Below are 27,704 nucleotides of genomic sequence, written 5' to 3'. Positions count from 1 at the left end.
CCGTGGAACTATGAGTTGAGACACTGTAAAACTGCACTTGCATTCCCTCCACCATAGCAACTTTTCTTCCGTTTTCACAGTTTTGGCTCCTTAAAATCCAAAAAGTTTATTTTGATCCAATTTCCCCTCTGGACCAGTCGTGTTTATCTCCACAAACCCTGTTATCATTGATTTCATGGAGGGGTGTTTGAGTAGCGGTGACGGTAACTGAGACAGTTGTATTTGCTTAACAGTGGTTGTGGCATCTGTAGAATTTCTAATCACGTCATTTTCGCTTGAGCGATCTTCTTGGAAAACGCTGAACTCGAGATTCGGTCTTATTGGTATTCATGGAAAGTGCATACCGCTAGCCTTCCCGAAACTTGAACTTCGGAAATCTGTCATGCAGGGCGGAAACTTAGCATCACCTAACAGGCACATGCTAGATGCACCTGGATTTTCATGTCCACCGTGTCTCAAGCTCCCTTGACGCCCCTGCCCAGAAAGTTTTCACCGATGGATCAATTGGCTGACACATTGCGGACAGTCACTAAGTTGTTCGAGCCGCTGGGCAAACCATTAAGTTGCGTGAGTCCGCTTTGCACGTCTAGTTTTCGCGGCTTAGCTCCTGAGAGCCAAGTGCATGCACTGCTGATGAGCTCCAAAGAGGGCAAAACTCTAATCCGAATATTTTTCAGCTTGATTTGGACAACACAGAACGGTCGTTTGTGAACGAGGAGAGTTCAAGCAAGATTTCTGTCGAAAGAAACTTCGATAAAAACTGGTTACGGTTTTGGTAAACCAATCATTTTGACAAACAGAAGCATATTTTTACTCATCTTTTCACTGCCAATAACGAATCCATCTTAGCCGGTTTAGTTTACTTCACATTATTAAGAAACACCTTTTGAGCTCTAGTTCCTCATGGAAAGCCTCATTCTTTTTCCATTCATTTCCATTTTTCTATCCTTTTAGTCTATGGCTTCACAGCAGTTCCTCGAACAAATAGATGCGGTCCTGAAATGCACACACTGGGAGGAAAATGACTACCAAACCGTTATCGCAGTTCTTACAGAAATCACAAATTTACTACCGTGTCAGAAATTTGCCACTGAATTCCTCAAAGTGCGTGGCCATGAAACCATATTCAGACTGGTCGAACAATTCTCGTAAGTACCCGGTTATTAAACAATCTTTGTTGTTTTCATCTCACTCTCTTTTACACCTTGGCAATAACCAGCTGGAAACAGTTATTTATAGGTTCTACTATCATTTTATGGACAACGAATCCTCAGGAAAGAACATTCTCCGATAGAAGTCACACTAGTTTAGTCCTTGATGCCTACCTCAGGGCGATAATCCTGTTGAGTAAACGAGACGCAGTGAATGAGTAAAACATGACAATGAGCGGCTGTGATCGTCATTCGAAGAAATAGTGAAAGATAAACATTTTCAGTCCATTTACTAGTGCTCCTTCTCGATGTTCTTTCCAACAGACCGCCTTAGATGTAGTGTCACGCGTCGCCAAAGCTCGAAGGACTTACTGACTTTTCAGGAAAATTAGTCTCTGTTCAAAGGTCAAAAATGTCATATTCTTGGTTACTTCGGTACATCCAGTTGTTGATTGATGGTTGGCACTGTGTATCCTTAGCATTCTCATTTAATTAGTTGACTTATACACCTTTAGGACAAGAACACAAGGTTCGTATTCTGCAACAATTGCCGTTGACACTGCATCTGAACTGCGGAGTTCTGACGTGTGAGATAAGCGTGCTACCACTACTGCACAAGCGCACGCCAGACGAACCTGAATTGTCATGTCTAAACAGGTGAACACCTTGAAACTTGTAGCGATGTCGTCGGTTTACGCAGTCGATCCCCGGCGCCCCAGTGTATACGAAACTAAGGTGTTCTCTGGGTTGACGTATGTTCTGTGTCGACCGCTGATTCTCTTTAACTCAATCCGTACTATGTTCAGGCATCTCGATTTGTCAAAAACTAGCACCCTTCAATTTGTTCTTTGTCCCGTCAACGGTGATCTCCGATATCTGACGCAGACATACAGAACTTTTCAGTAATCTCAACGTCCCAAGTCTGTGACACTGGCGAAAGCCCACAACCATGATCCTTTTGGTCTAAAGCTCAGAGGTGGAGGAGATAACCTGTCACTCGCTGCGCAAATCTGCCTGTCAAGTTTGACAAGAGGGCATGTGATTGGCGCCTTGTCTGCGAATTTCGGTCAGGCCCGTAATTTGACCGATTTCCGGTGCATCTGTTCGCAGCTAGGTTATCGGTCGCTGCTGAGTTGGCACATCCGCATCGACGGTGACGACAAAAGGCGTGCATCGCTCGCTCCAGCCCGCACTAACAACGGAATCTAGGATACCGACATCGTGGAGACAGGATCAAATAGTGTGCATATGAGACCGAGGAACCTTGATGATAGCCACTCCGAAACTCGTTTGTTTGTCATGTGTTTCAGTAATCTGATCACCAGGGTACATGACCATTGCCTGATCTAGTGAGGTTTTAGCTGATTTCCGAATTTTTCGTCTAACATAAAACTCCTGGGTTCTAATGCGGTGGTGATTCTCTATAGAAAAGCACCAATTCACTTCTCTCGGACTGCGTGCCCGCGTTTATTCAAAACGAAACATGTCGATTGCACAGTGCATGAGACACATGTACAGTGTTACGTCCGCCGATTCCTTCAGGCTTATGTGGGTGCACATAGAAGGGCATCAATCACCATAGCGTCTATTTGATCCCAAGGTTCACCACGTAACCCAATGCCAACAGAGAAGCTATTTCTATGAATTTGCAAAGGGATAAAGAGGTCATTGTGCTATTTCGGTGGTTACCAGTGTAACATAGTTGTTTCGTGTTACCAGACTCGGCAATGACAGAGACAGGTTACAAGGACAGTATTGGTTTGAATGATAGCATATTTCAACCGCCCTAATGTATCAATTTTTGTTCTTAAAGAGTCATGTTTTGAAACTGTATCTCGTTCACAGCAGCCAGCATCTCGAGCAGTGTAAATGTGTTTTCGCCCTTTATTTCCCCTGTTCAATCGCTCTAACCCACTAACCCTAGCAGTCACAAGTTATCTTGTCAGAGTGGCGTTGGATTAATTAGCGTTTATATCTTCCCAAGATCAGAAGAATTCCTTACGCATGTAGGTGTGTCTTTACCCTCTGACTGTATGTTCGACTTGTTGTGCCTGAGGACCTAAACTCACGAAGGCTCCGTCTGTTCGTCGATATTCAATGTAATGTCCATATCTAACGCTTCTATCACTTAATGAAAACAAACTGTACAAATATATATGCCATTACCTAAACTAAGAGTGTCCATTGTGGCCTATTGTAATACCATGTGGTATGAATCGCACCACCTCAACTTGTGGTCGTCAAACAAGGCTAGTTGTTTGGGCCTGAATTGAATTACCATATCTTATTTTCCAAGTCGGTTTTCCAGGATTGGTTTGTGTTCGCGTGTTGCTATTGGTTACACTGTGTTCTCATAAACTTCTCCTGATGTAGTTCCATGAAAATATTGTCATTAATCCATTACCAATCGAATCATCCTGCACAGACAAGATGGTCGACAACAGTTAAACTACGCTTGCAACTCACAGCAATGCCATACCCAGCTGAATCCAAACTATCGTCCATAAAGTGGAAGGAATGTTGCAGATCACGATGTGTGTTTGATTCAAATGCGTTTTGAGTGGTATTGACTACTGAACATCTGAAAAACTACAATATTAGGCAGCCGAGTGTCGATGAGTGTATCACGTCGGACCCAGAGTGACTGTCCGAATCCTTGAGATAATATTGACCAATTCAGAATAGTTGACCTGATCATGCGAGAGAATTGCGCAGACAAAATAGTTATGGTTTTAACACACAAATTCTACTTTAAGTGATATAAGTTACGCAAACTGAAATTTCAGTTTTTTTTGTCCCACTCTATGTGAATCATATGGGTGCTCATGAATTTTTGCGTGCCATTTAAAGTGGCCACCTACCATTTAACCAGCCGCGGGAAAACTAAACTAGAAAATACGGAAAATGTGCGTGAGGTGTGAAAATAATCACCTGGCACTCGAAAGTCAGGAATACCGGTCGCTCAGACTGCCTAAATGTCGAGTCCTTGTGATATTATTTTCTGTACTGAGTTAAGTGTTGGTACCAAAAAACAATGTCTGCAATCAATCGAGGAATGGATTCGTCATTTTGTCCAAGGGAATCCGTTTGCTTCTTCTTAACTTCCGATTAGTGTGTTGTTTTACCTCAGCTTGGTTTGCTTATAATGGATGAGTGAATGAATATAAGGTGCGCAAGCACGTCGGTCGCAATATTTTCCATGTGGTCTTCAACGGTAGTACTGTCGTCCACTTAGGGGAAATTTCATAGTTAGGTCGAAAGTATCTAGAGGGTATTCAACATATGGTGTACATATACGGAATCCTAGAACAGTATATGAGGTAAAAAGTACTTAAATGGAAGACGGTTTATATCTTGATGGCTGTTGCATGAAATAATTCTTTACCATGTGACAGAACTTGCAATGTGTTGACAGCAACTTCATGCCTTTGTATGCTAGTTAGTAAGCTACACACCAGCACTGAGGGCCAGTCACTCATTATTCTGCCCGTTCAGCGGCAGTGAAGCATCAGTGTCAATACTGATGTTGCTATCACTGATGATGGTGTTCTATCCGTCAAGCTGTGGTGGCCCCTAATGTTGTCTGTTGTTCGAATTTCGAAAAATTCATTAAATTTAATAAATCCATATTGGTGGCTGCGGGATCTGAGCAACAGGTTCCATTGGGAATAATTTTTCACAAACCTGCCCATTCAAAAACCAGTAGGAATCGCTTCTTATAAAGATTCTGCGAATCATCAAGACTCTGGTTCCGAGTTCCAACTTTTTGCTCTACCTGAGCCCAAATTGGACACGATTCGCTAAATACATTCATTTGCAAACCAATTCGGTTTTAATGGAATATCTAACTGAATCTATCGTTTATGAAGTTCACCAACTGGAAATACTGCGAAAAGCCCCCCATCGTGTTTCAGTTGCACGATACTCGACAGTCGCAGTGGATTTTCCTGTAATTTGCGAATGATTGTATGTTGTCAGCTGCGTACAACTTGGTCTGCATGTAGAACATAAGGGTGACAGAAACTCGGGGACCACGTTTACCTGATAAGATTCAAGAGAGGCGAAACCAATAGTGAGCTATCGAGGTTTTTAGCAGCCTTATAAAAAACTGTTCTGTGAAAAATATACTACAATATCTCGAACATCGTACCAAGCCAAACGTTAGACAGCCTTTGTTCAGCACATTCAGCTGAAGAATACCATAAACGAGAGGTTCAGCTAGAACTCAGTTGAGTATCCCATTAAAACCAAAGTAGTTTGAAAATGAGTATAGTTCGAGAACTCTGTACAAGTTGGACTCAAGTAAAACATACAGTTGAAGGAAATTCGAGGACTAAGTCTACCTGATGAATTCCAAGAAGGGTGAAACCGATCACAGGCTGTCGAATTGTTTTCAGCGTCTTTTTTAGCAGTGTATTCTTTCAGTTTCATAGGTAGCTGCATGGGATGTAGGGGGAGGAAAATAAGAGGCCTTTTTGAAGAACGTTCCCCATTTTACTAGCAAGAGAATACAGTTGGTGATATCACTTTCCAGTGCCCAGAGGGTGGTTTGGAGTTGCCGGTTGGAGCAGAGCTACGGTTTTACGTTGAATTAAGTCGATAATGCGGGAGTAGGAGCACCACCTTATACGTGACATGACCGCTCTGGAATACGGTGCATTCGGATTTACAAACACATTGTGGGTTGCCTTGAACTAACTTTCCGTCGGAAACAGCAAATCAATCCTACTAAACACTCGTGCCTTGGGGACCTTGAGGCATGGAGTGTTTGGGTGTCAGAGGACGTTAGTTGTATATGAACGGGAACGTGGCATGACTTTGAAGCCTGTCGTAATGTTTAAACCTGGGGTAATATGACAAGGCAAGACAGATACATGACGAAATCATGAAGGGCCAAGTCTTGTATTTTACAGAGCCTGTGCCACGAATTGTAGCAAGACCGACATTGGGCACAGGAATGACAAGTGCACCGTCGTCCTACAGTCGGAACGAAGCTAAGTTCAGGCAGCTGTAAAACGAGGAATGGGAGAGAGTGGGATTGCCTATGAATATATGGATAGATATAACGGTGTTAATATAAATGTGGTGGAGGAGGGCCTGAATGGATCTAAATTGACGGTATTATCCATTCCCACTCGCAAGTAGTGACCAACCCACCACCTGGCCTGTGGAAAACATGTGCAAACCATGGTAGTTGGCTTGTTCTCTGAGCTTGGCAATAAGAATGCAAACATTCCATCATCCACCGAGTTAGCATCATGAGTGGTTATTGGTTATGAACAAACTAATGCAAACATTCGAGGTTGATACTCAATCTTAGCTCATAACGTCATTTTCAAACAACCTTAGTAGAAGCTCCGTTGGTCCATCTTGTTTCTACATGAGTGCTCAAAGCCTCAGGTTTCTAGGCAATCTTACACCTCAGCACCCAGATTTTACTTTCGTATGGGAAAACGGAACAATTGACAGCACCCAGTTTTTAGGCCAATCTCAGATATACGCTATTCTGACACTATTGTTGTAGACCTTCACTTCATATTTCATCTCGCAACTGGGAAAATTTACGTCTGAGGTATTGCAATAAGGTGGCCTCTTCAATAAATGCACCGTGTAGTGTGATGGCTGTTTCACAGAGCGGCGAGTCGGCGCAGTGTCTGACCAAGGCGACGTAGTTGCTGTTGTTGTTGGTTTTGAGAGTTGTCATCCGGTCAAACGTCAGCATATTTGACATCGGAGATCCAAATATCTGCAAAATCTTGCCGTGTTCGTAACCCTCGACAGCATGATCTGTAGTCCGGTCGATGACGTCTTTGAAGATGACCGGGTTTTGAGTTACTACCTCAGCTGGTAGATCAAAGTTGTGAAACTCTTCACAAGCCTTGCTTGTAAAGTGCTAGAATCGGATCATTTTGAAAAGCATGGTGGTGACCTATCAAGCAGTCAGATACTCCACTAGGCTGCACAGTCAACGAGTCAAAAGCGACTTTGGAACTTGATGCCTGTTTATTTATACAGCACAGAGCGACATTTACTGGTACGAAAACTTGATTGAGTCACATTCTGGAGTCTCACGGAGCGAATCTGTAGAGACATCGCCCCAGAATGCTGATTAGGCCGGTGCCTCGGCAAAAATCACATGCTTGTCGGTCACTTCCTTACGACAAATCGTTAAAACTGATTTATCTTAGATTGAAACTGAATTGCTAGCCTAGTGAATTATCAAGCACTGGTGCACACGCTTTGCGTACCTTGGTTGGGACCTCGCCTCTAAGAAATCTGTTCTTTAGTGACCAATGATCCCTTTACATTCTTCCGTTGGTCCATTAAAGCTGACTTTGTACACCATTGTTAAGCACTGGTGCACACGCTTTGCGTACCTTGTTTGGGACCTCACCTCCAAGAAATCTGTTCTTTAGTGGCCAATGATCCCTTTAACTTCTTCCGTTGGTGCATTAAAGCTGACTTTCTACACCATTGTTGGATCATGTCTGGGAATTTCGCATTCCCATTTCATTAACAAATGAGCGACTGACGGATTCTCTTCTAGAGATTTGTTCATTAGGATGCAAAATGTTATTCGGCGCTGCACGGTAGGATGGTTTTCATTCGATGCGACTGAGGTGGAAGAGCTTCCATGCTTACCCACATCTGCAGCTTTTTTCGTTTCCTGTAGTTTTGAACGGAATGGATGATATTCTGATGAGCCGAGTATCCATGTGTCCCGAATGTGTGCAAAAATATGTTGGATATTGTGTTTTTCACTGCGGGACGTTATCGAGGAAAGCGATGTCATTTGACGGGTGATCTTCAACTAAATCCACTTGACAGTTGATTGGATTGGAGTTTCTGAGACCAGGTTTTATGCTTGCTGCACTTGATGACTCATGGCATCAACCTGCATTCTCCATGTCGTGGCATCCAAGCTTTTCTTAAGCCAGTCTGGCTGAGGCGGCCGAAGATAGGCCGTCGGTCGGCGGCAATGCAGCATCAGGGGTGCAGAAAATGTGACGTGACCATGGAGTTCATGGGATGCCGTCCATGACGTCATTCAAATTACGTTCAACAATGCGTCTCCAGCCTTTGCATGGGCAGATTCTACATGCAAGCCGGTGAGAACGTTCGAACAGCACCATACTTTTGCCTGTTGGATGTAGAAGGTAATGTCATACGCTCAAAGCATCGAGGCTGTTTCCTTCTCTCGCCATCGCCAGTTTGAATCACTTGAGCCTTCTCGTATTGACGGCCAGGTGGCAGATATTCAGCTAGGCTACGGTGCCTGATATTGGCTTCCTCTCTTTCACTTTGCTGAAGACAAGACGTAAAGCCATCCAATAAATCTTCCGCTCTCGCACAACCAGGGCACTTGAAAGTTGTGTAAGGATTGGAATACAGAATCCTAGTCAACGAAATTGTCGTACGACCATAATGGCACGAGAGAGATGATTCTTGGACGGAAGTCAAATTTAAAAATTAATATAGAAACTATCACAATTATTATCATTAAAGGATCACGTAGGTAACGGAGCGTCCTGCGAATTCTAATGGACGTGATGTCAAAAAGGGGTCCAAGTTTTGAGCAGCGTCGCTGTCTTGGTCAGGTATTCAAGACAGGAAACAAACGTAAATGAATCCGGCCAAAAGGGCTGAAAGATGTCTATTGGAATAAAATCGAGGCAACTGAGCTTGAAGGCTGAATTTGCTGATGATGTAAACTTCCGTAGTCAGGTCGGAATGAGGTGCCTGCTCGAAGTTAACATACAATAAAAATGAGAGAAGACGTTTCCTTGCATTTGGGTAACTAACCAACACATCCAGGGTACTCTCATACCTTGGGGATTGAACTCATGCCAAAATGGACGTAGGACAAATCGCTGTCAGGTTGATAGGGTGGAGTTGATGTAGATACGTAGTCAACAGTGGTAGTGTTCATGATTCGGAACATTAAGGTGGGTAGGGATAACTTATCCCGAACTTGTGTTGTGACTGAGGAAAACTCACAACGGTGACTTAATGAACACGAATTGGTGAAACGTTGTAGTTTGAACCACGTGTGGTGCATGGTAAAACGCTAAGACCGAATAGGAACAAAGTGAACTGTCCTCATAGTGTGTTTATTCACGTTTTTCATAAACGGTTTGGAGATGGTCTATCTAAATTTTCAAGGTAGGTGAGAATGAAAATAGCAGGGAATCAGTATTACTCGCTTAGTCCGCAGTGTTTCCCTTGTGTGACCGTCTGTATTAGGTTTATCTTTCCCGTTTCGTAGGATATATAGGATTTGCTTACATTTCTCACTTCCGACCTTCATTCCTGAATGAGTCGAATCACTCTGCATTAGGTGCAGTGAATCTTCGTAGTTCGCATACTTTTAGGCAAATCCGATCGGTGTGTGAAAACTATAGTGTGATTCAAGCTCCAATTTATCATTTGTTACGACTGCTAACCGAAGTTAACACTCTACGCCCCACTTCATTCTCTCAGAGAGACCGATTCATCATAATTCACAAACCTGTGTGCAGTCTAATCCGAATCGCATTCTAGTCACCTAGTCTGAAAACGTTCGATTGATTTCGGCGCAATCGATTGCATTTTACTTGGTGGTACGAATGTCTGCTTTGTGTTAACTTTCCATCTATTTAAGGGATTAGCCCTTATTCGTTCATTTCTAGCTATTGCAGCAGGATTGCTCAAGGTGTCAACTAAAGACTGCGTACGCCAGTTTTAAATAATTATTGTTAGTCGTTCAAAAATATGTGGGTCAGTAAAGTTTTAATGTGTTGTCCAATTATCTCAGCGGACATTTTGCGTGCAAATGTAAGGCCAGCAGTTCACAAGCACACAATTTCTTCGTAGTTACCTGTTTCCGTCAATTGAGTGAGCTATTTGACTCAGTTTCAGATTTTATCCAATGCTTTACTTGTTTAGTTCATTGAAGGGCTTTTACTACACCCTATTTAAATTATGACCCTTGAAGCTCATGTATTTGAACATATACACGCATTTTATATCAATCTGGTTTTCGCGGTGAATCTCTCGTTTATGACATGCTTGTCATGTGCTTTAGCCTACTGTTTCACTTCAGATTGTTGCCCGGCTGAGATTTTCAATTTGAAGTTATATCGTATCGCGTCACCTATGGGTCAATTGAGTTTGAATACTTACACATTCAATAGTCATTCTGTCTGACTCCACAGATGAAACGTGGCACGATTTTCCCCCGAGCAAAAGCTACTCACAGCAAGTGGTCCAGCTGGTCTTAGTTCGAGGTGTGGAGGAGCACTTCTGTCGGCCATACCAGTGAATAATGAAATAACGCCCCGACGTTTGATTACAATAATACGGTGATGCCCTGAAACTAGTGTGCTAATGTCATGTCCCTCCTGTCCCTATTCCCCGTTTGAAGACCTCTCGCTTACAGAAACGGCCACCATCGAAAAAGCTAGTAAAACCACATTAGGTAGCCATCGGCTTAAACTGATATCTGGGGTTTAACCAGAGTCTCATTTTTCCAAAAACCCGTTCGTGATCTCCTTTTGGCGGTATTTCTATTAGGAAATAACCTTACTATTGAGGCTGTCTAAAGCTATCTATACACCTCTATTAAATGTCTGAAAAGTGATAACATTAATGTCCATGATGTGGCATTACCAGGTTATATTCTATTCCAAGGTTTTGTGTTATGACAATCTCAATAGGCCGAATTTCTGACCGTTAAGTAGACTATTCATCTGTACACTCCTTCCGAGAAGAGACCAAGCAACCACTTTCGGACGGTTGTTCCACCTCTAAACACCACCTACAGGGGCTTGTTAAAGATTCCCTTTTCTGGTACATTGTCGCGTCTAGTAGGGACCTAACCATTTGAAAGGCCTGTGATAGACCAATCGCCTGTTGTTCCATCTGAAACGTGGTTTTAACAGATGAGAAGAAAATGTAGTCGTTAGGAGTCATGCGAATAAAAATCACGCCACAGAGGTCTCAATCCCTTAGTGGGAACTAGGTTTTCCTTGTTAGAGAGTTCGAAGCAGGCTGTCTTAGGAGAACTACCGTATGTTTACTGTTGCGATTATCTATTCGTCTAGCAAAATATTTATTCGAGATGTCAGACTTACAAGTCAGGCCCTTACTGCCTTATCTGGTGCTCGCGCACGTCTTCATGTACTGCAATGGAACCGTGAATCGTAGTTACTAATGTGTGCAAGCAAATCGGGATGGTCTAAGTCTGTCTATTGCCAACTGACTTGTGGTGTTTTACAGCACGCTTTTCAAAAGCACTTCGTGTATATAGTCCCGCTCCGTATGGTTGCTGCTAATATGTTTACCCGAATAGGGTCTTCATAAGACCCTTGTGATTGCAGATGACCAGTAGATGACCCAAATGGTGATAGGTTCACAACATCCTACATGCTGTCCACATGGTTCTTGTATCACCTCAGTGGCTTCTTCAAACACATGTTGATGTGTGGTCGGAGCTCTAGGTGGCTCAGTGGTTCGGACAAAAAATCACTGGCCCGCGATGCCCACGTTTCCAACCCGACCCCAGTATCTCGACCGATGCATTCCAGGCTTTGGCAAAATGACAGTATGTCAGCCCTCGTTTTGGCATTCAAAGATGGCGTACCCTTGCGGACAACTTCCTTGTTGATATCCCACCGTAACGTATTCACTGAGTTGTAAACCTGCTCCATTCTAATTGCTAGAGGATTTCTGACGCGTGAGAAAATCATAACTTCCATTATTCAAGCATTTTTCCCTTTACTATTTATTTCATTATCCTGTATGCCATTGTCACCATCAAGTAGAAATGCATCATCGGTAGTGTGTGCTGCGTCTTTTAGCACGATGGGTTCAAGTTTTCGGTGGTGTGTCCATTTTCGGGTATGCGCATCCCGCTAGGTCACCAAAGTGATCTTCGATCTGTCTACTTAATCGTGGATGACTGTGAAGGGAACCTCTGCTTCGTCTATTTTTGATGGATTGATGCAGTATGTAAGGTTTGTGTAGTTGTGAACCATGCTCAACCATGTTTGAAACAAATTTGTGTTCACTACGTTTGTCAAGTGCGTACGCGTTACCTTAACGACGAAAACGGAAAACACCAACTTTACGGCCTTTGTTGCGAGGGAAGTTGATCCACAGTTACGCCTTTAGTGGTCTTCATTGCGAATTGGGGTCAAGAATCCTCAAAGTGCAGACTTTTCAGAATCACGGTGAGATGACATAATATTTGCCGCTTAGCAACTCAGATACACGATGACCCATCAATACTAGTCCTACTCAAATGTCTTAAGCCTGAGATTTACACCCATAGACATCAGTTTTACCTCATGCAATAACCATTTACTTTCCGCAAGAAAAGTAAATAACCATTATGCTTTTTTTAGACACAAAGTTCGTCGCTTTAATCTGTCAGCACCGAAACATCATGTTGTGATGTGTATATCAATAACCATCTGTCTGAGAATGGCTGGTTAGAATTCATCCAGTATTCATGCTATTCCCTTGGAATTAATTTACAACGTTCAGTTTTCTGCTTCAGCCCCGCTGGATTCGAAGAACTAATTCGTTCTCCCACTTCCGCCACCACCTGGTACCCACAGCTGAAGTTGTGGAAGTATCTTGCCGCTTGCCTTGTCGAATTGGCTGAATATGGCTTAAACAGCTCAGAAGATTCGGCCGTTGGAAGTGATGAGCGCTTCTTTTGTCTGGACGGGCCAATATATGGAATGCAGGACATAGATGCTGAGAAGCGATCCACACTAATTTCGCCCATATCGGACTCACCTGAGTTCAGTTGGTTTCTTGCGTCGGAGAGATTTCTGTCTGTTGTACGTATTAATTTTTAAATCATTTGTACGCTATAGATTTTGCGTTTAAGATGCTGTCGTTAAGGTTTGTTCACTATGAATTGAAACCTGATATATCTACCCTAAATACGAAACACGCAACACTAGATTGTGGTCATGTAGTTCACCTTGTATTTTAAGTCAAACGGTTCAGTTGTCCACGGTTTGAAATTTCATGGGACCGCACAATTATCCTTGAATGAGTCGTCATTATCGAAGGCACTGACGACTGTTAGGCTACACCTAAAGGCCTGGCTCTAAATACTATCTCAGACGACCCCACGCCGTTTGTCGGATCCTCTATGTGGCTCAATACTGAAGGAAACGTTAGTTGCTTGATTTTTATTAGCGTATTCAATCCGTTTGTTTGTTCTCACTGATTCGCTTTGTTGCAAACGATCTTATGTAGTATTGTGTCCGTGCACAGCCTCCACCTCATCTATGAGCCCTTCATCAACGAGTGCAATACTTTCTCTCAGAGGTCTAGATTACGCTCGTCCTCCTTCCTAAAGCAACCTCCCGCGGAACCCAGTCAAGGTAGCCACATCTAGAGGATAGGTATTTAGTTAGGAATCACCCGAGTTGTTGACAGTGCCAACCAGTTCCCTTAGGATTAAATTTTCCATTTCTTTGTCTTTCAGAGGATTCGATCTTTGTTGGCAATTTAGTTTTTTTCACCAGAGAAAATACTCATGTGCTGGCCGCGAGTGAAATACTGACTCTTTTGCGAAGGCCTATTGATTCGATAATTATTTTTTGAAAATATTTTTATATTAAACCTACCACCCCTTAAATTCCCTCATGACCTCACAGACTTTACAGTTTGTTTTAAGCTTTCCGTTTTCTTGCAGAACTCTTAGGAGATTAGTATGTGTCCTTTTCCCCACCATAACTACTACCGTAAATGAACCACGAGAACCTCAGGGCACCAGCACAAAACCGGTTCAGCAAGTGGTTAGGAATGTGTTTAGTTGTGGTCACTTGTTGGGTACGATCGATTCCATTACATTTTAAGGTCTATCTCCAGAAGTCGTCATTTTTTGACGGCGTTTCGGAATTTCACCGGTTTTTTAAACCAGGATGGACTGGTTTCAGAAATGTCACAGAAGTTTGGTGTAGGTTGTCTAAGGAGGACAACAAATAGACTGAAAATACTCTTCTTCCGAACTGTCCATCTGTTCGTTCCGTCTCATTGTCGCCAGTAACCCATGAAGAATTGCTACGCATGACTGTCCTGTTGCTCCTACAGCCCTCAAATACACGCTCGCTTTTTTTACTTTCGTTTCATGGCTGTCTGTCACATTTGACTTTCAGTATTCCCCGGTTCAGTAGACTGCCAAAATGGATTATGGTTGATCCACCCGAGTGTGATGCAATCACCGTCAGCAATGAACTAGATCACGGGGTTAGTGTGTGACCAGGCCACCTTGTTCAATCTCGTGATCTGATGCTAAACTATATAGAACAGATGCAACGATTAATAACCTCTCTGCAAAAAGCCAAAATTAGAGTAATCAGCGCAGTACATTTAGGTATTTAAATAGACAAAACACTCGTTCGTCGTATGGAAAGGAATTTCTCCNTCCCCGAGGTTTAAATTCGCCTATTGGTAATTGATCAGGTGGCTGTTGATCTGTTCGCCGAGCTTGGCAATTGATTTGCAAACGTGTCGTCACCATTCGAGGAGACATCTTCAGTGCGCTGTTACCAACGAATTCGCCTATAGAAGAGGCTGGGTGCTGTTCATTTGTCATTTGTGACAAGTAGTCAAACAGCAGTGTGAATATTCTTTTCATTGTACTTGTGATATTAGATGTGGGGGTGAAGTTCTTAGCTTTGTTAACAGTATCCTCAGTTAGATCTGTCGTAATAAACCTTGTCAAATATTTTTCTAAACGCTGAGTCTCAATAGCCACAAAATTATCCGTTATGTTTGTCCATGCACACCAAAATTCTTCGAATGTATCCTTCGTGTGTTTCACGTAAGATGTCTCAAGAATAACTTAACTAGTCACGAGCGGTCAGCCGCGCTACCTGACCAGACCACCAGTTGGGTGGCGCAAAAATAGCAGTTTTGTTTCGTTCTCCTCTTTGCTGATGACGGTTTGTTGACCATTCTTTATTACCATGGTCAAGTTAAAAAATTGCAAACTTACTGCAGATACTGCCAACCTAATTATGTACGATACGGTCACTCACGGAGTTCTGCACGTGAGCCATGATATCAGTAATATGGGTTTGCAACCAGCGGATCAGCGGACTGATCCCGAGTTTCTTTTCAAGAGCACTGCAATTCCGTTTACATACAATATAGCCTTACTCTTAAAAACTGGAGAATCTAAACCCCGAGATTCAAATTCCAGACTCACAAATCAATAAGACTTAAATTGTTTTTAAGCCAGAAGTCGAAGTTCACTTTGTTAACAGTATCCTCAGTTAGATCTGTCGTAATAAACCTTGTCAAATATTTTTCTAAACGCTGAGTCTCAATAGCCACAAAATTATCCGTTATGTTTGTCCATGCACACCAAAATTCTTCGAATGTATCCTTCGTGTGTTTCACGTAAGATGTCTCAAGAATAACTTAACTAGTCACGAGCGGTCAGCCGCGCTACCTGACCAGACCACCAGTTGGGTGGCGCAAAAATAGCAGTTTTGTTTCGTTCTCCTCTTTGCTGATGACGGTTTGTTGACCATTCTTTATTACCATGGTCAAGTTAAAAAATTGCAAACTTACTGCAGATACTGCCAACCTAATTATGTACGATACGGTCACTCACGGAGTTCTGCACGTGAGCCATGATATCAGTAATATGGGTTTGCAACCAGCGGATCAGCGGACTGATCCCGAGTTTCTTTTCAAGAGCACTGCAATTCCGTTTACATACAATATAGCCTTACTCTTAAAAACTGGAGAATCTAAACCCCGAGATTCAAATTCCAGACTCACAAATCAATAAGACTTAAATTGTTTTTAAGCCAGAAGGTCGAAGTTCAGGTATTCTGATCTAACTCATGATCAGAGTGATGAAGTTATCTCTTGATTATCTGTGCCGACAGTATCAACACGCTTAACTGCTTCGGTTGTTGACTGCTTCAAACATACAGTGAAGTATGAAGTGCAAATCAGTGATGATATAAAGGTTACTCCCTAGCGTTGCTTATCCATTCATCATGGTGCTCTCAGTTCACGTAAATCCGTGCTCTGCATTTCGATAGCTCGATATCTTGCTCTGTCGCTGGAGTGAAGCAAGTGACGGAACATTTTTTCTCATTAAGAAACTCGGCTGTACCCAGCCTAAACCAAACAAACGCATCCGAATGGGTGTAAATTCATGACATGCTGTCGAAAAGATATTCTACCAGCTGATCCAGTTTGAGCGTTTCCTCAAGTCGCGTTCGCATAAAAGGATTACCTATCCACCAATCATCCGGACTTCCTTGATTGATTCAAACATGATCGGGAAGCATGCATCATTTTTGGTGCAAAAAGATAGCAATGGGATTATAAAGCTCGCTGAAAAATCCGGATAAATAAACTGAATGGTATGGTTTTTCTTGTACATACATGAACTCAACTTTATCAGTAAAGGATGGTCAAGTTTACTTCTGCATTCTACAGACACGTATCAGTATAGCATTGCTTGGTGAAGATGAAAAGTAATTTAATTACACACACGTAGGTATAAACCTACTGAGACTCTCAGTCAGCACACGTCGTTTCGTCTTATATGGCATGGAATTCGATGGTTTCAGGTTTGCCATGTTTTAATAAGACTATTACGCACCATGCACAAAGATGACCGGTTGTATTTAGACTTTGACCAAGGGATCTTGCGTTCATAAGTATTGCTTGGTTGAGTTATTCTTTGCTTTGACTTTACTGAAGGTCTTTGGTCCGAATGAGTATTACTTGTTTCACAATTTGCTGTTGCTCCTCTGTTCTCACTACTCCTCTACCATATTGCATCTGGCATTTATTTATTTTACTTCCCGTCTGATGCCTTCTAGCTGGTTCTTCAATGTCAGCTGGCAACGGAAATGAAACCACTTCGTGACTCTATCCGGTCGCTGCTCAAGATCATGAATGATTGGTAATTTCAAAGTTCACATTTGTTATTCTGTGGAAAAAGCACATATTTACTAGTACATAGTTTCTCGAAAGTATGTTTTATCGATTTTTCCTCGTCGAATCAACTCGTTGGTTGGTTAAAGTCCGTGCCGGTTCCTGGCAATTCGTTGGTTGGTTAAAGTCCGTGCCAGTTCCTTTCACCATCTCAACGTGATCCTGCGAAACGTAGTTAGTTTTTTACAGGACGGTGGGATCCAGTAAAGTTCTCAACTTTGACTGTTCATATCACCTGACGATAGCACCATAACACCGAAGGTTTTCATCGGCCCTTGTCTACTCACTGGATCGACGAGCTCATTTCAATGCTAGCAACGGTTGCGATTTTGTTGTGGTCTAATTGATGTCTGGGTTGCCAGTGAAAATACGTTCCGTATTTTTAGCGCTGCGGTAACTTGTGCCCTTCGTTATCGACAGATAGTCTATCGTATTCTATCATACTTTTGTGTCACTTCTGGCGTAAGTTGTATCAGTGGGCACAACAAACCTTAAAAACCACTTCAGGTTTTTTTTCAATGTTCTACACCGAAGTGTCTAAATTTCCTCCCTTCACACTAAAATGGTGTTTTATCAGCCGATTATGGGCATTGGGGCACTCGCGAGCTAAGATTCATGTTGCTCTCTTCTCCTGATCTCTCTGTTAATCTTTCGGGAACTTATTGTGTTACTTTCCTCCCTACAGGTTTTCTGTGTTTACAGTTCTTTTGGGGGATACTTCTCAAACATCTCATCTACTGGTTTTTTCAGTCCAACGATAAATCCTGTTTCGTAGGCTGTTTTCGAAAGTCACGGTTCCACTGAAGTCGAGCTATCGAACGTTTCATTCAAATATGGTTAAAATCAAATCGCAAGTAAAGCAGGCAAGTCAGGTGCGATGTAACATCTCTTACGACATCTGGTAGAACACTTTTGTTCCACGAGGGGCCATCTTTGGATGATAATAACGCGTCTGTTAGACTGGGTTGAATCCTCTCAGGAGAGCGACTAATATGAACCATATTCTACTCTTTGGTATTAGATTGTTGAATTTGAGATTCTTCATGTAGCACTGATAGGATTTCATTAATTGTCCCATTTTGCCTAGAATGAACGCCCTGGTCACTCAGTAGCCCAGTGAGGTATATCTACCTCTATTTGTCCGTAACGCATGTGATAATATTGCATACTGATATATAAGAGCACTCCCACACCGTCGTTTTCGATCAATATGATTGATCCTGATATGAAATGGGGAAAAGATAGCCTTATGATGTGTCATCATGTTACATAACAAATCGTAAATACGTCGTCCAATGCTTCCCCTTAATTTCCCTTTCCACTACTTCCGATGTGTTACATCATGTTAGGAAATTTCAACGCGCAGAGCAATCGATCAAACGAAAGCAAAGCGGCTGAAATCGCTGGATAGCGCACCAACCGAGGTCGGCGGCTTCTCGTGGCAGACCTCCCTTCATGGCACATGACATTGCCAATAAGACCTTTACTCATGAATGGGAAGTTAACCGTCTTACCAACCAGATGATCTCTTCCTCCTAGTTCTGGATGACTTGTTTAATCGGGAGGTCTGACGGTAGAAAAACGTTCCTTGTGTGGAAATTGTCCTCACTGGGTTTATTCCCATGCGGGAGATGTGTGATAATTCCCCTGCAGTACATTTGTATCATCACCAATTTGGCAGTCTCCAATGAGGAGAAATGCCACCTGGATTTTTTCTATGGCGTATGTTGTGACCATTTTCTGAGGAACAAAATCTTTTTGCGAAGTGCTCCTTGGAGCTCGAAATTTGGGAGGATGTATTATCCATCGAATGCAAGTAGATTACTTATTTTGCACATTGTCAGAAGTAGCAGGCTCGGATATGGGCGTTTGACAAATGGCCATAATGGGTCGCTAAATAGTGAAATTTTCGGCCGTTCTATCCATAAGGCCTTGCCTGCTGAAACGATTATTTAGCATCCCGGTAGTTTTCGTTCGTATCAAAACCGTTCAGTCAGCCAATGATTGCATTATTAGAGTTTAAAGTAAGACGCAACTGAATTCCAAAGAGCTCCTCTTTTCCTTTATATCTTGGCTTATTGAACAATTTGCTATTTTCCCTAACCGTTTCGATCACCGCGTTTTGGTTTTTCTTCTGATTTATTGGTCGTCTCTTCTTGTCATCTATCTCTCTGTTCAGTCCACCTCATGCAGAGTATGTGATTCGACAGATTGATCCTGAATTCATCTTCGAAAGGCTGCAAAAGTAAGAATTTTCCGTGTGAATTTTTATTCTGCTGGGAGATATGTTACACACTCGCACCTGCTTTACAACAAACTTCCCTCTAGACTGACCAATTGGCGATTACCACTGATTACCAGTAATTTAGTTTGGGAAGCAAATATGTGATTTTGATTAAAAAATAACACCGTTCCTAACGCGATGGATCGTGCCCTTAAAATTGGTCTCTGGTCTTTAGGTCTGATTCTTGATCAGTATAATTCGTTGGCGAATTCAGACATGCAATTGACTACTGGTGAATAGTCGGAAAGCTGTATGATTGGTCGTCAGTCTTCGTAGAGAACTTGAGAGCTACCATCAAATCTGATCCTGTCTGGTAAATCTCAGTAAGGACGAAAACGCTCGTGTGGCTGAGCTTTTTGGATCTCTTATTGTTGTATATTGCACACTGCTGTGTTCGGCTGACCACAGAGTCGTCACTTTCGTACACCATTCGGAGCTAAATAGATTGGCAATAGTGACCGAATCCTTAAATGACCCACACATAGTCTGGTGGAGAAAATATGTATTTCAGTCTGTTAGTTATCTGACTGAGATTGTTGAAGTTCAGCACTAGACACTGCACAACTATAGCTGGGGGCCTGGAGCATAGTGATGGAACATAATTGGCGTGTTTTCACTGTTCAACTTAACATTAAAGTTCATTAACTTCTCGCTGCCTTAGCCTTCGGATTGTGTCAAAGCCCCTTGATATTTATTGGTTATGGCCAACCAGGTCCTCATGATAACACTTATTTAGTATTCTATCCTAACAAAGGTTCTTTTTACTTGGGCCAAGGAAGACTGTGAGGCAGCTGTGAGGACAAGACAAAATCAAACTTCGTTATCATGATATCTTAGTCTGTTTAGCTTTATTCGCTTCATTACCAAGCCTGTTCATGGCTTCCACGCTCCATTCAATACATATGCATTCCTCTATAGAACTGTTTTCCTTCAGTCATCTATTACCTGCAGCAGTAGGAGGGTACAATGACAGAGGGCTTCTTTTTATGTATTCTGCATCGATTTCTGCGTAAATCCGATCATTTTTTGCGTATTCGTACGATACCTTAGTACCACATGCTACTTATCGGGTAGGGTTAACGAATGAGGTCGCGTCACCCTGATACGAACAGTCGTCATGTTCTGACTTGTTTTTACTCGCTAAGCTGAAACATAGACGAGACAGTCAGCACCCGTTCTGCTCATGTTGGAGCTAGTCAGTGGTGTAGGCAATTTAGTGGCCGGAATTTCTGCTTCATTCTGAAGTGCGACACCAGTGAGTTTCGTTGTTTTTACTTCAGGGCATGCTGAACACGTGTTTGAATGTGTGGGATGAATTCCGCTTTGACCTACTTCTATTTTGATCGATCTTCTTAACAGTTTTCCGGTTGCAAAACAGTAAAACAGCTGTGGTTCTTCCAGCTAGATACATCTTTCATTTGAATTTCGTTCACATTATTCTTATTCGAACAACCCCTCGCCCACGCGTTGATTGCCCCGATGACTCTTAGAAAATTGAAAGGTGACACACTCAAGTTTTAACTCTAAGGAGCTCATGTGTTGTGCTCTATCTAATCGTGAGAAGACAAACCACTGTTCTAATACCGATCCTGAACACAACGGGTTATTGGAAGTGATAGATGGGAGAATTTATCTATGTGGACAGCTATTTAAACCTAATACATATTTTTGTATTGTGTATTTGTATTGTATTGTATTTGTATTACCACCGCGCACAGCGTACAGGACCTTTCCAGTTCAGCTTCGGCTCATGAGTTGGGTGACAACTGGGAATTCGAGTTCATCCGTCTGCCTCATGGGGTGATTTCATCGATCTCTACATGATCACGGTCATCGATGTGCTGAGAAAAACAACCCGGAGTATGACCCATAAAATGGAGAATGTAGTTCACTTCTGAGGATACTCAGTTCTCTGCAGTGTAACAGCTTAAATAAACCATACTTTTACTCAGAAACCTATTGTTTGGAGTTCCCATGTTGAAAGCCTCTACTGCACATTGGCTAACACACCAGTCATGCCCTTTGTCGCTTATCATCGTGCAGTACAAAGCCTCCCCAAAATACCTCTCCGTTTTCCTATGTTGGCTAACTAGCCTGCGTACGGTGATCCAACCCCTTTTTCTTCAACTCACTATTACCGGCGCTTATTTTTTCTGTTACCTATTAGTCTGCGTCCACTTTGATCTCAATTCTCGGTTCACAGTGCTGTTTACGGCCTAATAGATAACTGCTTGAGTGCACAGTCATGGAGATCTTCAGAAGCACCGCTTGAATGACAACTTCCCCAGTTCATTATAGGAGTGCATGATGCCAGTGTTAGTATGCCGGCAGTGTTCATTCGATTAGTGTCAACTTATTAGCCAGTAAATTATTGGTACAAAGTGGCTGCATGAGAGCCGCTTACTAACATCCTACTCAATCTTGATTTTGATCAACTATCAGGATCCACGAACTTCACGGAGAGGCCGCACAAGTCGAAACACCAACGTCAGCGACTGCTAATAACTCAAACTCTATGCGGAATGTGCTTTCGCGTGTGGGCTCTATCAGTCTTTCCTCAATCTCCTCTACGTCCGCGCGCACTCCACTGACGCGTTTCGACTCGTCTGCATCCATTGACTCCTCGGCGGATGAATCCAACTCACCGACTGACCAGCTGCTTGTCGACGTCGTGTCTCTCTTACTGGATCTGCTTTATGTGATCTTATATCAGTCAAGACAGAGCGGTAAACTCGCTGAAAGACTGCCGCTTTACTTGAGTGACATGAATTTACGAAGGCTGAACATGGTAAGTGACCTATAGCTGTGTATGCAGATCGCTAAGAAAGCTCACAATATCTATACTCGTATAGCATTTTACACCTTATCAAGTTACTTTGGTTGAGTCGTTTTAATCAGGGACAGATCAGCCTTCCGGGCTGTGTACTCGAGAATAAAACTCAGTGTAATGCCGTGCGCTCTCCCACGATGCTTTGTGTAGTGGTCCCGAAAATCTATCTAAAATAATCATCTCACCTTATGGAAATATCAGTTTTCTGGTAAAAAGAATCATGGGTCTTCATTAGATTAAAGGCGGTATTGGCGCGCTTCAATGGATGCTCAGTCAGGCTTGCTCATGATTGGTCCACTATCTCACTGGCACTGGGGTCGCTCGATTTTTGTTTGCACTATTGACTAAACAACAGAGCATTGCAGATTACATAATCGAAGCCCTTAATTGCCTTCCATGAAGAGGTCACTTGATTACCTGAAGGACAGTTTCTCAAATCCGTATAACTATTAACCGATACTGCTGTCAGCTTGCAAAGCGCCGAGCTCATTTGGAGTTCTCTGTAGCCCTGCAACTCCATACTTTGTGCAGTCACTTGATATACAGCTGCCCTACGCTGCTCGAATTATTCACAGTACAACTTCGATAGCTAGAATGTTGAAAGTTTTAGCAACAATGCCAAAGATATTACAAGTGATAGATCAGCTCCGAGGATATAGCATCGAAGAATTCATGATAGAACGTGCCCTTCCATAACTATTCCTTTCTCCCTTTCACACGACGCATTGGTGGCTGTTCCCGAGACCTGTTAAATTGCGGTTTCGGTCCTAATTTTGGTCTTTTGATGATAATGGTGCATTCGAAAGCACAATAGTATTTAGCATATTTCGGTATCGAAGCAAATCAGCCTGATTTCATTGTTCGTATCAGGCTACTCTGTCGTCCGTAACAACCGTTGAGTGTGTCTCTCGAACGGTCCCACAAAACAGCACACAAAGTGTACTAATGTACGACCGCTTATTATATGCTCTGGCCTGTTTTCGCTAATGTCTACCTAGTTGCGGTGCAGTTCATGCCCAAGAAGTACCTAGTGCGGCGGTTCCACAAATTTTACATGTCACCCTCTGTAATAACGTGGTTGTTGGAGTCTCCAGAGCTTCCGATTTAAGCGCCCCACGATGAGATCCACTGAGAGTGAAGGTAGGCGTGAGAGTGTGTTGGTGTTTCATTCCACTAATTCGTGAATCATCATCTCTGTAATATTTTTTGAAAACATGCAGGTTGCACAGCAGCCTAAATTATCCAGCTGTGCGGACAAAATCTGAATGATTTCCTCACTTTCGGTTAAGTATAGCTGTCTTGAACCGTATAGGGTTGTCAGCCGTGTATAATTCAACCATTGACATTGTCCATGCTGTTTGTCCACTCTTCGACCTCAACGCTCAAGGGAGCATTTACCAACTATCGCTGGCCAAAACCACGAGAAGTCTTTTGCGCAGATGTGTACTACAAGATTCAACAGTTCCGGTGTCGACTCAACGCAGGTGAAGCCGCCAATGCCGAAGCAATTCCAAGCTGTTGATCCAGCGAGGAGTAGGTGCTGTCTTCAGTAGTTTCTGGAAAGACCTAAACGATAATAATCTTTCAGATTTAGAAACTACTGTTTCAAGATGGAAGTAAACTTACTTTTACCGAACCGGATCAGGTTCTTGTTCTCTGGTTTAATAAAAAGCTCAAGTATCGGGAAAATTACCTACAGTCTGTTACTTTTGGTCACACACAGCTCACATTCAAGCGAGCAAGTGTCATTTTGCTTCGAGTGGCATTGCATTATTGCATTTTCAAGAGTTAAGATAGAAAAGAATACCAGTGATTTTTTATCGTCTATTCGGGCACTCCGTATTCGCACAATGGAACTGAATTTTTGAAGGCTACGACGTGTCCCTGATAAACTGAAACAGACAATAAATTGAGTCCTGAATACCAGTTTAAACTTTGAGCCCCGTATAGGCATCCCAGGGCTCCATTGATGTCAGGAAAGTATTCCACCAGAATGATGATTGCTTCACTCGACAGTGAAATTAGGCGACCTGTTAAAATATGAATGTAGATTAGAATAGTTTTTAGTTTGAGCATATACGCAACAAAATGCAACATTTTAGCATAGAAGGTTTTATTCCATTCACAAGGATTTTGTAACTAGGAGCATTGTGCGGCCAAAGAGCTCTGTCTATTCGTGCAATGCCACGAGGAAAATCAGCCGTCGCTCATTCCACCTCAAATAAAACGTGCGGAATTTTAGTGGACCGAAAACAGGATTTATTCGGAATACGTTACCACTACGTGTCACCCACCTACCGTGATTCGAAGTGCCAAACATTCTGTGGAAGCACCCTTATGATTCAATTGAAGCATTCGAAGTGTGTATAAAACTGTCATTTAGTTTTCTATCTATTAGACGAACTAGTAGGTACATTAGTGAAACATGTGGAATATCAGCCCTCTTTAGCAATGTCAAGGTTTTGTGTGTCCTATTAAGTATACCTTAGTGTAAATCCCGTTTCTCGATAGTTTGCATTTAGAACCTAAATAGTTGTAAGATACCACGTTTTATGTGAGTTTCCTCCTTACTTCCATGATGATTTGTGACGGATAGAGCCATAAAAACAAGTTTTGACTGGGTGATGAGCGTGCAGGGTTTTTCTGTAGGTTGTGGGGAAGCGCTATAGCCTTCTACTCGCTTCACTACTTTTTCCGGTGAATATTTTGTTGGAGCTCAACTATGAAGTCTGCGTTTTTTTTCAATTTCTGCTTCTCTACTCTCCGATCAACCCAGTACTTCCCCCAGCTTCGACACCCCGTTACTCCATTGGAGCGAAATCCCAACCTAGACGGCTCTGAAACAGATGGTGTTCGTCGTGATCCAGGAGTGTTCCGAAGCGAAGTAACCTCAACTGGTGGGCGCTCCACCTTCTACGTCCAAGATGTGCCCAAAATAACCGTCCCCAAAAACTGTGCCAACTCAATCCGAGTCTGTCAAGCCGGGAACGATGTATCCGCAGGGTTGTTCAGACTTCAGCAAGCCTACCTCATTTACTTGGCAGATGAACTCCACGCATCGTTGGACGAAGAGGTTAGCGATAGCTGCCTTTTAACAGTTTTCACATTCCATTTCATCGCCCTTAATTTGAAACCTTTTCGGTGTGAGTTTTAGGAGCCCCTAGAAAAACATTAACGGTTAACGTGACACCTGGATATATGTTGTGAACCTTGTCAGAAGGAATATATAGCCTGTTGCCAAGCTTGGATTTAAAATTCCTTTAAACCGAATGGAATGAGCCAAAATAATTTGCAAGAATCATATGAATGGCGTTCATTATCAGACAAACCGAACAATCTGTTACTGGTGCACCACAAGTTAGTTAACCGCTACTGCTTCCCTTCTCTAATGAGGCAGGACAATCATAAAGGGTCACTGCAGTAGGTAAAGAAGCTCTTGGGTAGTGTTTTACAATATAATTAAATAACTGCTATCTAAATCATATGCACAAGACAACTAAAATAGACTTTTTTGAAAGAAGTGGACATGATGTGTGATGACGATTACTCACAACAGTAAACGTATCTTGATCACTACTCTTTTACTTCTGTATGGCTTCCTATCGCCATCCTTGAAAATTGGTCATACTTGTGACCCGTGGATAGTGTCTTTCGAGGCTTTTCTCTCCTTGGATAGCACGCTCTTGAGTAGACTTCATTCATCGGTCGACTCCAAATCTAGACGAACTTCGACTTACTGCCCAATATGGCATCGTATGATTTCATAACTCGACACCTTCGTTTATCCCATGTCACCAGTCTGCTATACTTATTCTCCGCCATCGTCCTCATAAAAAACGATTAGATTCACAATCTAACCGCTCGTTCCTTGGATCGGATGCCTCAACATGCAGGTTTATCAAATTGTATGATCCTGTCGAATGAGTGAACGGCCTAGCTTCAAGGATGCACGCGGCAGTGCACTCTGATAGCTACAGTACACCTTGTCTGACATTGCCAATGTACCATGAAGTTGATTTTTTATCCGTTCAAACAGGCTCGTTCGCCCAAAGCCTAAGGCTTACCTTTTTGTCGAATAGTGCAGTTGTGCGGAAACTGATCAGTCCAACGTCTTCCTTACTGACGCAGTACCTGACAAAACAAGGGCGAAATGTATCGTTTCGATTCTCGTGGCTCTCAAGATGTACATTACCATGTGCTAAAAACAGGTCAATTTGACTTTGTATCTGTGAAATTTCGATCCGATAGATTGGTGGTTGGACAGTTGAGGCAACGGTTCTGAAAAAGGAATGACTACTTAGTCATTGGCGGTCTAAATAGTTGGAGGATAGCTGTGGCTGTTGATTGGAACACAGAACGATCAATCAAATAAGATTAACTGGAAAAAGTTGTCGTTTTTACGGACAGGTCCACAAGCTTTAAATAACCGGGCAAAACAGATCGTCGTCATCAACTGTAAAAACCGTGTACAATGGTTATAGCTGCCACAGTTTCGTTCAACAATTGTTTGGGGATTTGGAGTAGCTGATATAATGCATGTGTGAATACTTCGGTCTCAGCGGACTTTTCATTAGAGAGATGGGGAGGGGAGCTTTGCGTTGAAGGCAACAGCTACGATGCGTGAGGGCTGCTAAGGGAATGACTAATTCAGATTTGGCAACGTCTCTGACTATTGATATGTCCCGTCTCGGGGTCCCGATCCAGGGAGACGGCAGTAATCAGTGATCAGCGTAGCTGAGCCTGCTGGTGAAAACTTCCATGCTTCTCTGTCAAGTAATTGTTTGATCTTACTTGGCTCAGTCCCATCCTTCGCGTTGTGTTGCGAAAAGGGCTGTTCGACGAAGTCGGTCAGCTAGCATACACAGCTGACAGCGTCTGACTGACCACTGCTTTCCTAGAGCCAGTCGACCGCATTAGTTGATTTGGGGCACAGTCGCTTCTGGTAGCAAAAGCCTTCTCCATCTCCCGAACTTCCAGTGTCCACCAGAGCTTTTGGTCATTCCTTAGCCTGTTCACTATTTGACATTTGAGAGATATGCTTGCACCGTCGTACCCCTTGCCTCCTGGTATGGATTTTGTGACATCAATCATGGATAGCGATCTCGAGGATATCCAGTAGTCTTGTGGTCAAATCTGAGAAGTCGGACAGACAGCACTGGACGCCGCAGCTTAGCTTTACTCACATTTTACCATGCTTCATCTACGTACTCGCTACCAGTGCGGTCCGTTAACCGTAGAGAGTAGTTGAACTAACTCATATCGGGCTACAGAAGTTCTCTGAAGATGGTGGTTCGGCACGTTTCTTGCAGGCTTCCGAACACCTGAAGGAATCGAACTGTTAGGCATACACTCACCATGACATGATCGGAATCAATTATTTGTGCTCCAGGAGAAACGGAAGCCTTGAATTGCGCCTTCCCACTGCTGGCTGATGGCCACTTAGTCCAAATGAGTCCACGATTGCTTT

At 42.8% G+C, this 27,704-nt stretch overlaps 2 protein-coding genes across 2 annotated transcripts in view; one reads left to right on the top strand and one right to left on the bottom strand.

Annotated features, from left to right (window-relative positions):
- Positions 1-27,704, bottom strand: part of T265_06661 (hypothetical protein) — a gene marked incomplete at both ends in the record, with an annotated part of 91,873 nt that overhangs the window by 38,969 nt on the left and 25,200 nt on the right. Inside the window, 3 exons of the mRNA XM_009171981.1 lie at positions 3,618-3,724; positions 6,717-7,044; positions 26,302-26,368. Of these exons, the coding sequence (XP_009170245.1) occupies positions 3,618-3,724; positions 6,717-7,044; positions 26,302-26,368 (502 nt within the window). The remainder of the gene's footprint in view (positions 1-3,617; positions 3,725-6,716; positions 7,045-26,301; positions 26,369-27,704) is intronic.
- The window catches only part of T265_06660 (hypothetical protein), a gene marked incomplete at both ends in the record, with an annotated part of 87,242 nt that overhangs the window by 37,293 nt on the left and 22,245 nt on the right, over positions 1-27,704 (top strand). The window contains 6 exons of the mRNA XM_009171980.1: positions 955-1,148; positions 12,691-12,979; positions 17,009-17,091; positions 19,303-19,368; positions 21,850-22,195; positions 25,014-25,310. Of these exons, the coding sequence (XP_009170244.1) occupies positions 955-1,148; positions 12,691-12,979; positions 17,009-17,091; positions 19,303-19,368; positions 21,850-22,195; positions 25,014-25,310 (1,275 nt within the window). The remainder of the gene's footprint in view (positions 1-954; positions 1,149-12,690; positions 12,980-17,008; positions 17,092-19,302; positions 19,369-21,849; positions 22,196-25,013; positions 25,311-27,704) is intronic.

Source organism: Opisthorchis viverrini (assembly GCF_000715545.1).
Source record: "Opisthorchis viverrini unplaced genomic scaffold opera_v5_142, whole genome shotgun sequence".
Lineage (NCBI taxonomy): Eukaryota > Metazoa > Platyhelminthes > Trematoda > Opisthorchiida > Opisthorchiidae > Opisthorchis > Opisthorchis viverrini.
The sequence above is the reverse complement of the archived record's forward strand: the minus strand, read 5'-3'. Positions and strand labels throughout refer to the sequence as shown.